This window comes from Xenopus tropicalis, chromosome 1 (genome assembly GCF_000004195.4).
Source record: "Xenopus tropicalis strain Nigerian chromosome 1, UCB_Xtro_10.0, whole genome shotgun sequence".
NCBI classification, from domain to species: domain Eukaryota; kingdom Metazoa; phylum Chordata; class Amphibia; order Anura; family Pipidae; genus Xenopus; species Xenopus tropicalis.
Genome location: NC_030677.2, coordinates 152,681,150 through 152,697,078, shown reverse-complemented (window position 1 = coordinate 152,697,078; position 15,929 = coordinate 152,681,150). Strand labels below are relative to the sequence as shown.

Below are 15,929 nucleotides of genomic sequence, written 5' to 3'. Positions count from 1 at the left end.
TTGATCGATCCTAGCCTTCCTTCTGTATAGGAAGGAGTCAGGCTAGGCTCGATCAATCGATCGTCGCATAGTGGATTCTTACCTGCATTGCCCTATTTCAAATGACTGGAGGCCACGTTTCAGCAGGTACAGGTATGGGATCCCTTATCCAGAAACCCATTATCCAGAAAGCTCCGAATTACAGAAAGCCCGTCTCCCATAGACTCCATATTAATCAAATAATACAGAATTTTAAAACTGATTTCCTTTTTCCCTGTAGTAATAAGACAGTACCTTGAAATTGATCCCAACTAAGATATAAATAATCCTTATTGGATGCAAAACCCCCTCTGGGGTTTAATTATTTTAATTATTAATTTTATTTTTTAGTAGACTTAACGTATGGAGATCCAAATTACGGAAAGATCCCTTATCTGGAATACCCTTGGTCCCGAGCATTCTGGATAATGGGTCCTATACCTGAATTTTGTAATAAAGCATTCAAAATAATAAATGGTGTGCAGGATAGGGCAATTATTGGAGCAGGGTAGAATAGATTTTTTACTTAAAACATTTTTAGTGTTACTTTTCCTTTAAGCCCAGATCTAAGGAAACTATCACTAAGCACAGCAGTTGAAACAGAACAATGGCCCTTTTAGGCATTACGCACAACAGAGACCGTTTCCGCACACCCTGGCTCTCCAAACTTGAACGCCCGGTGCACACTGCTAGAGGGATCGGCACCCTCCCAAAACTACAAGGCAACAAAAAGCAAAGGCACTCAGGGCTACAAGGGAACAAACCCTTTAAAAATTTATTGCGGAGGTGCAACGTTTCGGAGCAAAAATAGCCCCTTTATCAAGCATGATAAAGGGGCATGATAAAGGGGCTATTTTTGCTCCGAAACGTTGCACCTCCGCAATAAATTTTTAAAGGGTTTGTTCCCTTGTAGCCCTGAGTGCCTTTGCTTTTTGTTGCCTTTTAGGCATTACCACATAGGGCCGATTCTCAGCCTTGCCCTGTGTGGCACTGGCCTCAGGTGAAGACACACAGAGCTACTAGTAGCAGCAACTTGTCACGGCTACAGAAATAAACAATGCTGAGCATTTACTGATAACTGTCTCTACGTGTGTTTTGGCAGAGGCAATTCTCAGTATTGTCTATGGCAAGGTATTTTCTGGAGTTTAGTAGACATGAAAAAGTAGCTGCATGTGCTCCATGTGTCTTCCCACCGGCAAGAATGTAAATCGTCGGTGGCATGGCATACGCGTCGCTTCGGTTTCCCGATGTCACCTGAAGTTGCTTTGCAAGGAAACTTCGGGCAAATTGTATGCTGTCCCACCAGCGATTTACATTCTTGCCTGTTGGATGGCATGTCGGGAAGAACAGTCGCCAACAATAGCGAAGATTTATAGCGGGCGACAAATCTCCCCGTGTGCCACTGCCCTTAGACTTGAGGAATTTAACTTTTGTTTGAAGTGTCAAAAATGGTTCTTCACCGTGAGAGTACTGAGTCTGTGAATGCCCTGCTGAGTGATAATCGACAGTAATATCAGCAGATTCTGTTAATGCCTTTGTGGCTTGGATAAGTTCTGGAACAAGGGTAATATCCAAAGCTATAGTGATCTTAAAGGAATACTGTCATGGGAAAACATGTTTTTTTCAAAACACATCAGTTAATAGAGCTTCTCTTTTTAACAAAATGTAACTATGTAGGTATATGTGCCATGGACCTAAGTCTGTGCATGGTTGCTGTAGGTTACACATCTTTCAGCATTCTCAGTCCTCTTTAATGTTACAGATTTATTCTGTAAACCTTGTTTGTGCTAAAATTTCCAGTACTGTGCTCTACAAATGGCTTCCTTATCAATATCAGGTGTGCTGCACCCAGCAGGCACTTGCAATATTTATTTCCATTATTTCTTGTTTTCCTATCACTGCAATATTTGTGCCAAGGATTCTCTGAGGAGCTGTGATGTTACGTAAGTGAAACTGCACATGGGGGCATTTTGTTCCGTTTGGTTCTGATGACTTTTCCCTGGGAACTGGGTCAAAAGCAGAGGTAGAGGCATTTTATGGAGATTGCTAACATCTACCACAAGCCAGTAAATTGCTCTTACTTGACATTTCCTGCCATTTTTGCCAAAAATGCCCCATGTTTAAAATGTTCTCTACATCACGTTAAAGAAATAACAGTCAGGAGTCTAAAGATAAAAGAAACATTTATTAGAGATATAATTTATTTGTTCCTAGGACGGAGATGTTTCAACATCTTCCACACTGATCACCCATTGAACAGGATAATGGCCTCAATAAATTGACAAAACAAAAATGGCCCCACTCCCTATATGCAGCAAACAAAAAAATTCTGACGAAGGGAGTGGTACATTGGCATAGTAAATGGGGTAAGCTCCCCATCTGAAATTTAGTTTGAGTGCAGTCTCTATTTCTGCTTTGTTCCCACTCCCTATAAGGCAGTGATCCCCAACCAGAGGCTCATGAGCAACATGTTGCTCACCAACCCCTTGGATGTTGCTCTCAGTGCCCCCAAACCAGGTAGTTATTTTTCAATTCCTGACTTGGTGGCAAGTTTTGGTTGAATAAAAACAAGATCTACTACCAAACAAAGTCTCCTATAAGCCAAAAGTGTGCATAGGGGGTTACCAAATAGCCAATTACAGCCCTTATTTGGCACTCACATGAACTTTTATGATGTTTGTGTTGCTCACAAGCCTTTTTACATTTGACTGTGGCTCATAAGTAAGAAAGGTTGGGGTGCCCTGCTATAAGGGATGTAGTGCCCAAACCAAAAACTGCAATGGACCGTTCTCTATAGTCTGCAGAAGGCACAGAGTGGGGATCAAGAGATGGAATCCATTTTGGTGTATAATTTAATACTACATCTTTTCCAGGTATATCAGTCTTGGGGTGCAACAGTTTTAGCAGGGCTTCGACCAGCGGAAGGAAATGACACTCTATAATTATTTGTTCACATACAGGAGTCTCCTCAGTGTGCACTTCAGATGTCTCTTTATTACTAAGCTGGAGAAAATGGCGACTGAAGCAAGAGGAGATAGGAGAGCAGCACATCATCTTTGGTAGATTGCCAAGATTCATAAACACTCAGCTGAATCTGGTCCCTGAGTTCCTGAAATAGTTTGTCATAGTCTATGGATACCAGCTAGATCAAATCAGTAGTCCACAAGATGATTTCTGTTTAATAGCCGGCTGGGTAACCCCCTTTTCGTGAGTCTGAGGCTGCAGCCCATTTGCCATCACTGTGCAAAACTGCCTGGACTACAGATCCAAAGGCATAGGTCTCAAAACTTACATTGTGGTTGCGCTTTATGAGCTCCTCTACTGCTATCTGCAACGCAAAAGAATGTGATGAAGAAAACATTTGGTTAAACAATTCAATACATGAGGTATAAAGTTATTATCGTAGATGAGGAGGATGTAAGATATTGTTAATCATGGTTTGCTATTATTTTTATATATGTATATGTGTTCATGTACATGGTGTTTTACACAGAGTATATAGGTAATGTGTGCTTAGTAGAAAACCAGTTGTCCAGGAAGCTTACATTCCAAATCACACCAAACTGGTAGTCCAAATGCTTGTGTGTCACAGCAACCATCTTAATGTGAGAATGTGAGAAACCCCTTTCAACAAGGGCTAGGTGTGGGGGTCTTTATTCCCTCCCCCCAACAAGCTGGAACCTGTTAGCAATGTGGGCCAAACAAAAAATCTGTATAAAAGAACACTGGGCAGTAGTGAGGGAGCAGCCTGTGAGGAAACGGGGGCAGGATGTGACAAGTCAGCATTTGAGCACTGGAGAGGGGCTGAGGACTACAGAGAGGAGCCATGATGGACCTGGTGGACAGAAGGAAGCCAATCTAAGGAATATATTTGTAATCTAGAAGTAATAGAAGCAAGAAGCTGATATAACTTCCTTATATTTCATAGCTGGGAATCTATTATATGTTTATGGGTCTCTATAGAGTACTCCATCTGCAGTTTCTATTTTCTTTGCTCCATTTATTTTATTAAGTATCTTGGTGTATATTGGTGTTTTTAAGCCAATATCTGACATTGAAAAGTGACAAATATATCATAATCACCGACCTGATTTATTGTTTTCTCCAGTGTTGAGTTACCAGGGAAAAGTTGGTTGTGTAATCGAGGTGCCTCCACTGCCTTCTTAACATCATAACCAAACCAGAGTGTGCTCATAATGGCCTGAAATAAAGGTAAATATGAAGACCAGACAGCAGGTTCCTCACAATGACTCATATAAGCATGCCTGAAATCTCATCAGTGTGTTTTAATATTTTGATATTTCTCTACATATTAAATCCATAGATTGTTGCCTGCATGGCTGGTTTTATCATTCTGGAAGTTGCAGTTCAGCAATATATTGGAGCCCCAAAAAACAAGGAGATAGGACCATCCTGAGAGACTAGCCCACTATAAAAAGCAGAGGGACCCAATCACCTCTTGCATCCACTTTTAAACTGTAACATGCATTTAATGCTCTCCTAATCCCAAAATTGCCATCAGCACTCAATTTACATAGCAGTTCCACCCAATGCACACTTGTGCCTGTTACAGCAGCAATGGTGGATCCTGCAGAAGGCATCCCTGGATCTAACTTTTGCCTCACACTTCAGATGTGAGTCTTAAAGGGCACCTGTCTGTGAAAAATTGTTTACCCCACTGAAAGTGCAGTTTAATAGAGCCCACACTCTGGTTGGGAGAAACAGTACCATTTTGTGTAAAATATGCCACCAGCAACAGGAGGGAACGCCCAGTGTGGACGGCCATGTTGTGACACTAACATGCAAATGATTCTTAGTGCCCCAGTTTGCTCATTATGTACATGCTTCTGAGAAACACCCAGCTCTCCAGGGCCAGCAGCTACACTAATGTGCAAAATAATCCTCCAATGAGAATCCCAGCTGATCTATGTAAATAAGATTTTGGTCAGTAGAATTCTCATTGGTAAATAGTTTTTCCTGTGTAATTAAAGGCCACCTCTCAGTTGATCAGATGGGATTTTCATTGGAGGATTATTTTGCATATTATTGTAGCTGTTGGCCCTGGAGAGCTGGGGTTCTCTCAAATGCATTCGCATAATGAGCAACCTGGGGGACTAAGTATCATGTGCATGTTAGTGTCACAACATGGCCGCGCATACTGAGAGCTCCCTCCTGTTGCCGATGGCATAGTGCCTGTTAGGAGCAGTTTTTGCACAAAATGATGTGGGCTCTGGTTGGGGGAAATACTCCCAGATGTCTAAAACCGTGCCCATATGCTGCCTACCAACTTTGTGCTGCAGAGGTTTGTAGATTTGTAATACATACCTTATATATAGCAACCCTCCATCCACCAGGGTTTACTGTTGTAAAATTATTTGCCTTTTGTACCTATGGAATAGTCTTTCTCATTACTCTAACTCCCTCTGGATGCTGCTCCATTGTAATGGAGGCCCTGGATCCAACTGGTTTCTGAGCTTAATGGTTGGCAATAATTTTTGTGTTAGTTCTTGCTAGAGATGATGGGAGTAAAGATGAAGATTTCAGCATTCCATAAAACTGAGCTATATATGAAACCATCCTGAGCAAACAGTTACCTAGCTGAGAATTAGTAGCACTTCATGAACAATGAATTCACTATTCCAACCATGCATCTCTAGCAGCCATTACTGTAACTTACCAGTGCTACTGAAGTTGTTATTTTTGGGCCTCCAGAAGCTCCAACCACTAGGTGCACCTTTTTGTTCTTGTCCAGAATGATTGAGGGGCACATGGAAGAAAGGGGTCGCTTTCCTGAAACATACATAATGTTTTAAGGGTTAACATTCCATCCAATCCTGAATATGAACTGTCAGCTCACATCTGCTCATGTCCATGTTGTTTCTGTATACTGAAAAGTGTCTGTGTTTTTTCCATGCATCCACATATATAACAGCTAAACTGTAACTCTTTATTAAAGAAACAGATAAATGTTGCCATTGCGTGATAGTACCTGGTTTAATAAAATTTGCTGGTGAAGGTGGGATGTCAAAGCCGCTATTTATCAGAGGGGAGCTGAAATCATCCATTTCGTCATTATAAATGATTCCTGTCACATTGGAAATAACCTTAGAACCAAAACTGGAAAAAATATGGAAAGACGGAGGTAGATTGGTAAACAAGGCATAGTTTAGTAAATCTAAATAAATGGGGGGGAGACTGGGACATCTAGAATGGATACACTGTGGAGGCTATGTGAATAATACAGACTGGGGAATCTTACTGAATGGGACAGGATGGCAAATGAAGTTGGATAGGATAAACTGGCAAATCAAACTAGATGAGACAGAGCAATATATGTAATTGGTGCTGGCTGCAGAACTGTACTCTTGAAAGAACTATTTTATAGTTGAAGTGCAGTGAATGGGATACCTTACAGATGGATGATACCATAGCACAGTGCCTTCCAAACTTTTGAGAATGGGTCATATATCTGATTTACCATTTATGTGGAGGTTGAATTATAAAAAGTGTATGCTGTCATACAAAGATGTCAATGGAGTGAGATCTTGCACATCAGTATATATTAGTATATATACATAGTATATCAGCTGTTTTTATATTTAATATGGGTTGAAAAAAAGGCAACTGTCTATCATGTTCAACCTATAATTGTATTCCCTAGCAACACTAAACCACATCAGCCAAAAAAACACAACTGTGTGTCTTTCACCATTTGTCAAATACAGTACATATTAAAGCAACATAGATGCAAAAATTATTATTATCAATTATTATTATCAATTATTATTATTATTATTATTATTAGAAAGTTGTGGGCAGTTATCAGTCCCAGTATGCAGAATCTGTGCAATTATTTTCACCCCTCAGGCTGATAAAATTAGGGTTTCTAAGAGATCACAGAAGAAGACCAATAGACTCAATAGCAATACCTGAATGCACTTACTAGCGGTTAATGGTACTAGTTGCAGATACAGCACTGCCATCTTCAGCTACAATTGATAGGTGGGCTGTGCCATGCGAGTCTTGTATGAAGTAAGTTGGTTCATAATAGTCAGGCTGGTGAGTAGTATCATCTGTGATTTTCTGTCTCAGCGCTTCAGCATAATAAACTGAGGTCAAGTTCTTTATCACCTGCAGGGAGGGATGCATTTATCAAGGTTGAGATCAATGAGGAAATATTGAAAGTTCCCAGTTTGATATCTGAAATATATTTACTTTTTATAGTGGGAACTAAAATTCCTTCCCCAATGTAGGAATGTGCTCTACGAGCTGCATTGAAATGCTGTCAAGTTGTGCACTTGCCTAAGTGGACACATTTAGACAGAACAACAAACTGGAAAGCACACAGAAAATTCTGTATGCACACATATAAATTATACTTGTTAAGACAAACCTATGTGACAGGGAATAATACAGGTTTTAGAGGCACACACAAAGAACATTTGTACACAGATGACCTTTAAGAAATTAGAACATTAACAGAAATCAATGGAAAGTAAAAGGGGTTTTGTTGTAAGTGTTACCTCAGTCATGTTCTCATACATGGGATCTCCTAATAATGTTCTCTTGGCATAAGCAAAACGGAAGGCCTCTAAAATACGGTGATAGGTTAACCCAAGTTTCTCGTCTGTCTCCACACTTTGTCTTGAAAAATTATAACCTGCAAGCATTAAAATAGCAGCAAGTTTGTAATTTCACATACTTGACAGAACACTGCAGAGGGTATTTAGCCATAAAAATTATTCTCTGTAGCTACACAGACAACTGTAGGCTTTAGAGGGGGTACTGCAGGGATTGCAGTCAAACAACAGCGTTGTAGTTGGACTTACCTTTTAAGATGTTCATGATAAGTCCAAGGACAGGCCCACTTAGGGGTGCAGTGGGACTGACCAAAGTGAAGTCTCCCAGTGAGAACTGGAGTGGGTCATCCTGGAAGTCCACTGTATAATTACGTAGATCTTCTTCTGTGATAATACCTTCTATAGCACATAGAGAAGAATAAATAAGCATCATTATCTATTAAGCTATAATACATCCTATAGCACATAGAGAAGAATAAATAAGCATTAGCATCTATTAATTCTATTTGTGTCCCACAACAACCTCCAATTCTGCAATTTGCTGTCCCTAGCTCTTACCTGCATCCTGGATGTCCTTCACTATCTGCTTAGACAGGGAACCTGTGTAGAAAGCATCAGGACCTTCATCTGCCAAGGTCTGTAGAGTGTTTGCTAGTTTTGGCATCTTTACTATATCTCCCATCTGCAGCACATGGCCATCTGGACCACAGAACACCTCACTGTGGGAGAAAGGTAAGGAAGAGAGATTGGATTTAAGTAGACACAATTATCTTTTTTTACAATTCCTTATAATAAATTATTTTTCCTTGCAAATAGTCATAGAGATAAACTGTGTTATGTGGTATAACATTAATGTGCCATTTTATTTATGCATTGTAACAATGAATGTTATACCTGACTTATATTGATGATGCTGCATTTGAGAAATCCTTAGTACAAAAGATATTGGGCCAGATTCAATTCAGTGAGAAAAAGTTATCTCATGGTTTATCATGTGGAAACTGATGGATAAGATTCAATTTGAAGAGAAAGAACTTTTTTCTAATTTAGTTCCAGTTTTTTCCATAGACAGAGTTTTTTACATGATAAACAGTGAGATAAGTTTTTCTGAATTGAATTGCATCTCAAATTGACCAACAATTTTCACGGGATAAAACCCTTTTCTCACTAAATTAAATCTGGCCCATTATTGGATAAATACATGCAAGCAATTCTAATTTTGTTATTGTTTTATTCATTTTTTTCTTCCATGAGATTTACTCATTAAAACAACATTAGCTTCTCTTATTTAAGTGAACAAACACCCAAGGCTTTCCATGCGGAATAACTAGTTCCAAAATGTTTAACTGACCTTAAATTAGAAATGGCACGGTCAGATTTAATTTTTGCTAAACAGTGCTTATTAATTTATAATGAATATTTTTTTGAAAAATATGCATTATAAGCTCAAAGTAGTATATTGGACTCCTATGCAATTTGCCATGTACAACATTCTCTCCACTGTTTGTCTTCCATCAGTCACTCTCAGCATCATGTCTGATCCTTAGCATCCTCATCATCAGTGGGTCTCACGTCTGTTCTATCTGACTTCTGTTCTGTATGGTTGTTTTTCTCCTGTGTCTCTGGTGACATGGGAATAGGACATATATATATATACATATGTATCTTTGCAAAGGGGAAGAAGCACTCCAGTGTTTCGGCAATGCCTTTAAATCATTTATTTGCAGAAATGAACAAACAGCACAAGCTTTCGGGGGTGACCCCTTCTTCAGGTGTTTGTTTATGGGAATAGGACAGCCATAGAGGAGAGAAGATATTAGAGAGGCAAAATAGTTGCATAGGTTTGGAAAATGAGAAAAACAGGCAGGCACTCCGGAAAAATAAAAGTAGCTCAAGAAGTTGAAATAAAACTATAAAAAGTTTATTTGCACTTACATATAAATGTAAAATAATAATAAAAAGTGTAAATAAACTTTTTGGTTTTATTTCAACTTCTTAAGCTACTTAAAGACTATTATTTTTCCGGAGTGCCTGCCTGTTTTTCTCGTTTCCCATGTTTGGCTCCCTAAAGCTGAAGGTCTGGTGCATGAGCACCCGGACCCTGGGCTACAACTGGTAAGAATTCTACTTAGTTCGCTTAGTACTATGGGCCTGATTCACTAACGTGCGATAAAAATTATCAGCGCGCAATTCACTATAGTATTATCGCGTGCGGTAAGTCGCCATTTTCGCTTTAGTTTTAACGCATGCGTTAATTTCCGCGCTGAAAAGAATACGATCGCATGATTCACTATAACTTAGGCGCGCTAAATATCGCATTCGGCTATGCGAAAATTAACACCTACTACAGGCAGGCGAAAAATTATAGAAAAGTACAGTAAATGAGTTTTTGGCAATAAAATATGGACTTACAGTGTTATTTATTCAAGTATGTGTCTTTTTACTCAATTTTACTAAAGTCTTGGCATGTATGGAATTTCGCTACTAATATACAGTACTATAGCGGTAAATATTTAGTCGCCAAAATATACAGTACAATAGCGGTAAATATTTAGTCGCCAAAATATACAGTACAATAGCGGTAAATATTTAGTTGCGATATTATACAGTACAATAGTGGTAACTATTTAGTCGCACAAAATACATTACTAGGTATAATAATTATAGAAAGGTACAGTAAATGAGCTTTTGCCAATAAAATATGGACTTTGCAGTGCTATTTATTCAAGTATGTGTTTCCCCTAGAGTGACGCAGCTGCCAGTTTGCAGGGAAATGGTCATTTTTAATACATTAATTTTACGAAAGTATTGGCGTGTATGGCTAACATGGCGTGCGTTCATTTGTGCGACTATTTATATGCGGCTACAAGTGATGAAATGTTTTGCCAGGCATGGATTCGCAGCGAATTTTTGGACGTGTGGCGAATTTTTCTGCAGCAAATTTTTTCATGCGTTTCGCAAAACAATGGCAAAACGCATAAAAAAAATTCGCCACACGAAAATTCCCCGCACGTCCAAAAATTGACAAAGGCTTCAAAAAATAATAGTCGCGGGCAACAAATTTTTTGCCCGCACAACATTTTTGCCGTTTCGGGGATCTTAGAAATTAGTATGTAGTGTATTTTCTGCCGAGTGTGATAACTCTAGCACTTCTTTTTTTTTCTTACTTATATTTTTATTGGTTTTTGGGGGGTTTTTTTGCAAATAAACATTTATACAGCACCTCTCTAGCCCTCTGTGCTCTCCCAGGGCAAAATGTCGGCAGTTTTATGCTGCCGATTGTCGCGTACGTTATGTCGTGACAATTAGCGCATGCGATAAATAGCGTGCATGCGAAAAATACCACGCACGTTATTTATCTCATCAAAAATATCGCATGAAATACCACGCGTAAAATAGCGCAAGTGTACTGATAGTGAATCGTGCGAAAAGTCGCGAAAATTAAGACGCAATAAAATTTTTAATGCGCGCTATAAATAGCGCAGGTTAAAACTCATCTTAGTGAATCGGCCCCTATGTATTTTTTATTTTTGAGTTGCATAGGGTTGCTAAAATGTAACTCAGATAGCAGCCCAATCCAAAGCTTTAACTTCATAGGGCTCATTTATTAAAACTAGGCACAAAAATGGGTGCACAAAGTGTTTGAATCTTATTGCACTTATCTTTACTAGTCACATTTGCCAATTTAATCTAGTTTGGTTAAGAGATAGAAGAAACAGCACACTCCTATGTTAAGCAGCCCCCTGGCCCCTATAGGTGCTTGAAAGATGAATCATACGCAAATAAAAGGTGGCAAGGGTACACCCATGGACCATTGTAGAAAGTTTACTGTTTAAAGCTTTATTTGCTTTCATTGCTCTTTTAAGTGTACTTCACTTCAGCATTTTCCCAATGATCTTTGCTTGATCCCACTGTAAATTAACTTTTGGTTTAAGATATCATTGATGTCATTAAGTGGCGCTATGTAATTTTGAACACTTGTGGAAACAAACACTCATGTCTACTGGGGCCAACGCAAGCACATTCACGGCAAAGAAGGAAAGGTAAAAACTAAGTAAGCTTTATCAGAAAGGTCTATGTAAATACAGCCATAAGCACTCACAGAAACGCTGCACTGACTTCTCTTTAAAAAGATACAGGATTTCTTTGTTTTCTTCTGCCAGAGACATGCAGCTCTCTCCTCTCCTGCTCCCCCCTCCCACAAGAATGCTAAGAACTTGCCCCCCCCCTTTGAGAATGTGTGATCTGAGCCAATCAGCAGGAAGCTTCCTCATAGTCTTACAAACTGCACATGTACACCGGTCTTGGTCTTGGTGCAGGAGCGAGGCATTATGGGAACTTTCTTTACACAGCTCAGCGTTTTTTTACCTATGAGACTTCTGATCATCTGAACGGGAGAAATATGGGGAGACTTAAGGGCACTATTGAGAGAACTGAAGGTATGCCTGCAGCTTGAGATTAACTCTTTATTAGCCTTTCCTTCTCCATTAACACAATTTTTTTTTTACTGCATCCTTTACAATGCATACAAATGCAAAGCAATAAGAATATTGTAAGTATGCCCTGTAGTATTGTGGGCCATGCAGGATGTTTTGAAAAGGCAACTGGGTACAACTAGAGAGATAAGAATAGTTCAGTTCTTAAAGTTTTTTTTTACCAGAGTAATGGATTACTCTCAATCGCCTCCCTGCTTCTATTCAGCCCTTGTTCGAGTCCCAAGCCTACAGGAAACCCCTCTCGTGCCAATTTAATGCTTGGTTCAAATAACCGTTTCCATGGAAGCTTGCCATGACGCTTGTGTGCCAACTGGTATCCTCGGATCTCCCCAGGCACTGCTATTGACTTGCCACCTACAAAAGGAGTACAAGAACAGAAGAAGGTCAGATTGTCTAGGTGTACCTAGTACTGGTAGCTCATAGCACATATAACATAGTACTCTTTTATTGCACAAAGATTTAAATGGTACTTCCTTATTTGCATGTCCCCCTTATGTTGAGTTTGTGCAGATGTGCAATGGTTTCTTTAAGCACAACACATATCCAACACTAATCATCTGACTACATGTGTTTCCCTAAAGAAATATGAAATCTCATTAAGCAAACTGGGGGGGGTGATTCGCAGGATGTGACTCTTTAGAGACGATGAAAGATTTTATTAGATACACAAAGAAACCAGAATAAGTTCTGATTTTAATTTTCTGGCTCAGTACAGAGGAGCCACAGCCCCTAAACCTACTTCCCCAAATTTAATGGGATGATTTATCAAGTTTGTTGTTCTTTCCTGACTCTAATTCAAGTTACGGTTCTAAAACTGGAATGTCAGGTATTTATTAAGTGCAAAAAAACCAAAAACACAAACTCGAATTCAAAAACTTGAAAATTGATAAATGAGCTCATAAATGAACAGAGCACTGCAGCAAAGTTGGTGCAACTACATTTTTTGCTTGTACTGCACTGTACTGTATCAGCAACCAAAAATATGGGCGCTAGACCTGAACCACCAGTCACATGGGGGAGGCTGGAGACAGAACAAGATTCACAGGTTGTGGGGCAGGACTAGGGGAAGGGCAAGGTTGGATTGCGTCTGGAATTTTGGAATACTTAGGAAGTGAGCTGGGCAGACTGGGGCCATGTGCAAGGGCCCCATTTTAGAGCTCACCTCCTAGAGGGCCTGGGTGACCAATGGGCTAGTAATAGTATGAGACACAATGATTTCTGATGGCGAACCTTTTTAAAAGTTTATAACAGTGTCAGCTCAGAAAAATAATACACGAGAGGGGAAAATTGCCTGGAAAATATAATATTTCCAAAAAGCAGACAATTGTTTATGCACAGCTAACACCATGACTTACAGTTGTTAATACAAAAAAGCAAACAGGCCAGTCCAGTGTAAACTGCATAATTAGCTTGAATCCAGGGAACTAGCAGTAGGTGTAATAACATTAAGTACATGATGGCAATGTATGCGAAGCATAGGATTCCCCACAACTAATTACAATAAAACTATGTCATCCATGCAGTTCAGACTGTGCTGATTTTATTTTTTATCAAAAGCCTTGACTTTTTCTCACCAATCTGGGCTAATTGACTGTTGTTTCCATACATTTCCTCTGTTGCGGCCAGTGGAGCCCTTTCCCGAGCATTTATAACTTCAGCTTTTCCTGCACAGAGAGAAAAAATAGAGGAATTACACCATTTAGCCTCACTGCAGCATTTGGCATTGCAAGGCCTTATTATTATTATTTTCTTTATTATTATTAACCCATACCGATTCCAGAGGTACCAGTGCTAAAAGATTATACAATGTATAAGCACAAAGGATTAAGACACATCCATTTGTTAACACAAATGTTATTTAACATGTTTGCAGTTGGTGGTTATGCCTACACCAGCACGGACTTGTCTTTAATAAGCTTTTGGTGGGCTATGAAATCTACAGGAATTTCCCTGTATTAACAGGTGTGGGCCCCTTCCCTTTTGTGGGTGAAATCATTCAGTCATAAAACACTATTCATTACTTCCACAGTTTTTGCACTGTATTTGCACACTTGTTTAAAGACACTTATTTAAAGACCTTATTGGGTTTTACATTTATTGGTTATCTAAAAAGATTTTATCCACTTTGATGTGACTCTGCCCAGACTAGTCCAGTTTTCCATTGTGCATACTTCTTCTGAAAGATAACAAAGGGCTCAACAGTATTATTCATTTAATCATGCTTTTATCTACCCACCAGTAAAATATAGACTATTTAGGGAAAAAAAGTTCATATTTTCCTGAATTTTCTCATATAAAGTTTTGCCTGTTCTTCAACTTTTAATTATTATAAGTGCATTTTTTTCATCTTTGTTTAGTGAAAACCAATTATATTGTTGACTTTAAAATATTGTTTAAGGCTACATGTATAGTTGGCCATAAAGGAAATGACAGACCATTCCTTGGGCAACATGGTAGTTGGAGATTCTCCACTCTCCTCAATACATACAGAAGCAACCCCCAGAAAAAAATATACAATATTGCATTTATCTGCACCCATACCCCCATTCTTTATTTAAATGGCTCAACTAGTTTCCTTTGGCACTGGATTACAGGTGCAGTTGGGTCTCTCTCTCTGGATGATGCTCATATCTCTTTAACTGTCTCTGCATTTCTCAGGCTGGAACACCATTTGAAGTTTCTGATGCTAGTTTTTTTTTAAAAAAAATCAAGAACAACCTAGGGCTAACTGTATACACAAGGAGATTATTTGCCCACAACAAATTTTGCTAAAGTATGTAGTATATTGAGTTATCAAGAATCTGAAAATGTTCAAGCCATGCTTTATTAAATTGCTTTTCCAATGTACCCCCCCCCCCCCGGTCTTTATCTGTAGCGTAACCATAATCTGAGAAACATAGGTACTATGTCATTGGCAGGCTAAATACTGCATTTTCAGTAAGAGAGGCAAAGTCCAGCCTGGGATGGTTAGCAAAACACTCCCTTGGACACTTATTGTGCTGGCTAATGATTAAGGCTACAAATCGGAATTTAATGGGTTCTTTAGTAATTATAGTACAATAATGTTATCTTCTTGTACCCTTTCTACGCCAAGGAGATAGATGCTACATTGTTGCCAAGGGAAGTGACAGTCAACAACAAAAATGAAAAAGTGCACGTATAAGAAATAAGTTAAGTTAAGAACAGGCAAAACTTCTAACTAATACGAGAACATTCAGGATTGGATCAAGGGTTGCCATCATAGCCCATTAATACCAGCCATATATTGTATCTACAATTTGCATGGCTAGTTAGCAATTTATTGAAAGGGATGGTTCACCTTTAATCCTTTCACTGACAAAGCGGAACCTCTACTGCCAGACAGTTTTTGAACATTTTGCACTGTTTCACTTTAGGGGCCTTTCCTCGGGGGGACTTTTAGTTTACCCAGGAAAATAATATATTGATTTTTTCAGGACAACCTAAGCTTTTAAAATATGGTAGAATTTTTGTGTAACAAGATATAGGCTTCTAAATGTCTAAAAAATGAAAAAAAAATCATGTTTTCCATAATATAAACACATGCACCATAAACAAAAATTAGTTTATTCAGGAAAATACAACTGATTTGGAAAGTCCCATGTCTCCTGAACGTGCCAATACCAAATATATATAGTTTTATGGAGATTTCTCACTTGTATAGGTCAAAAACTCCCAGCAGTACACTACCAAATTTCCAAAGCACTGCTCCAGAAAGCTGCATACTTTAGATTTCAAGGCCAAAAATTCCACTAACAGAAGGTTTATCCCAGAAAATTATAAATTTTTAGAGAGAACAGATTCTGGGGAATCCAGA

At 38.9% G+C, this 15,929-nt stretch overlaps 1 protein-coding gene across 3 annotated transcripts in view; it reads right to left on the bottom strand.

Annotated features, from left to right (window-relative positions):
• Positions 1-2,182: 2,182 nt before the first annotated feature.
• Positions 2,183-15,929, bottom strand: part of ggt1 (gamma-glutamyltransferase 1) — a 55,362-nt gene continuing 41,615 nt past the window's right edge. For all 3 annotated transcript variants that reach the window (NM_001006723.2, XM_012959583.3, XM_012959590.3), the window contains exons 5-14: positions 13,669-13,758; positions 12,256-12,448; positions 8,157-8,317; positions 7,848-7,997; positions 7,542-7,678; positions 6,962-7,149; positions 6,008-6,135; positions 5,696-5,808; positions 4,106-4,219; positions 2,183-3,346 (exon numbers count right to left, since the gene is read on the bottom strand). In NM_001006723.2, coding sequence (NP_001006724.2) covers positions 3,197-3,346; positions 4,106-4,219; positions 5,696-5,808; positions 6,008-6,135; positions 6,962-7,149; positions 7,542-7,678; positions 7,848-7,997; positions 8,157-8,317; positions 12,256-12,448; positions 13,669-13,758 — 1,424 coding nt within the window. In that variant the 3' untranslated portion in view covers positions 2,183-3,196. The remainder of the gene's footprint in view (positions 3,347-4,105; positions 4,220-5,695; positions 5,809-6,007; positions 6,136-6,961; positions 7,150-7,541; positions 7,679-7,847; positions 7,998-8,156; positions 8,318-12,255; positions 12,449-13,668; positions 13,759-15,929) is intronic.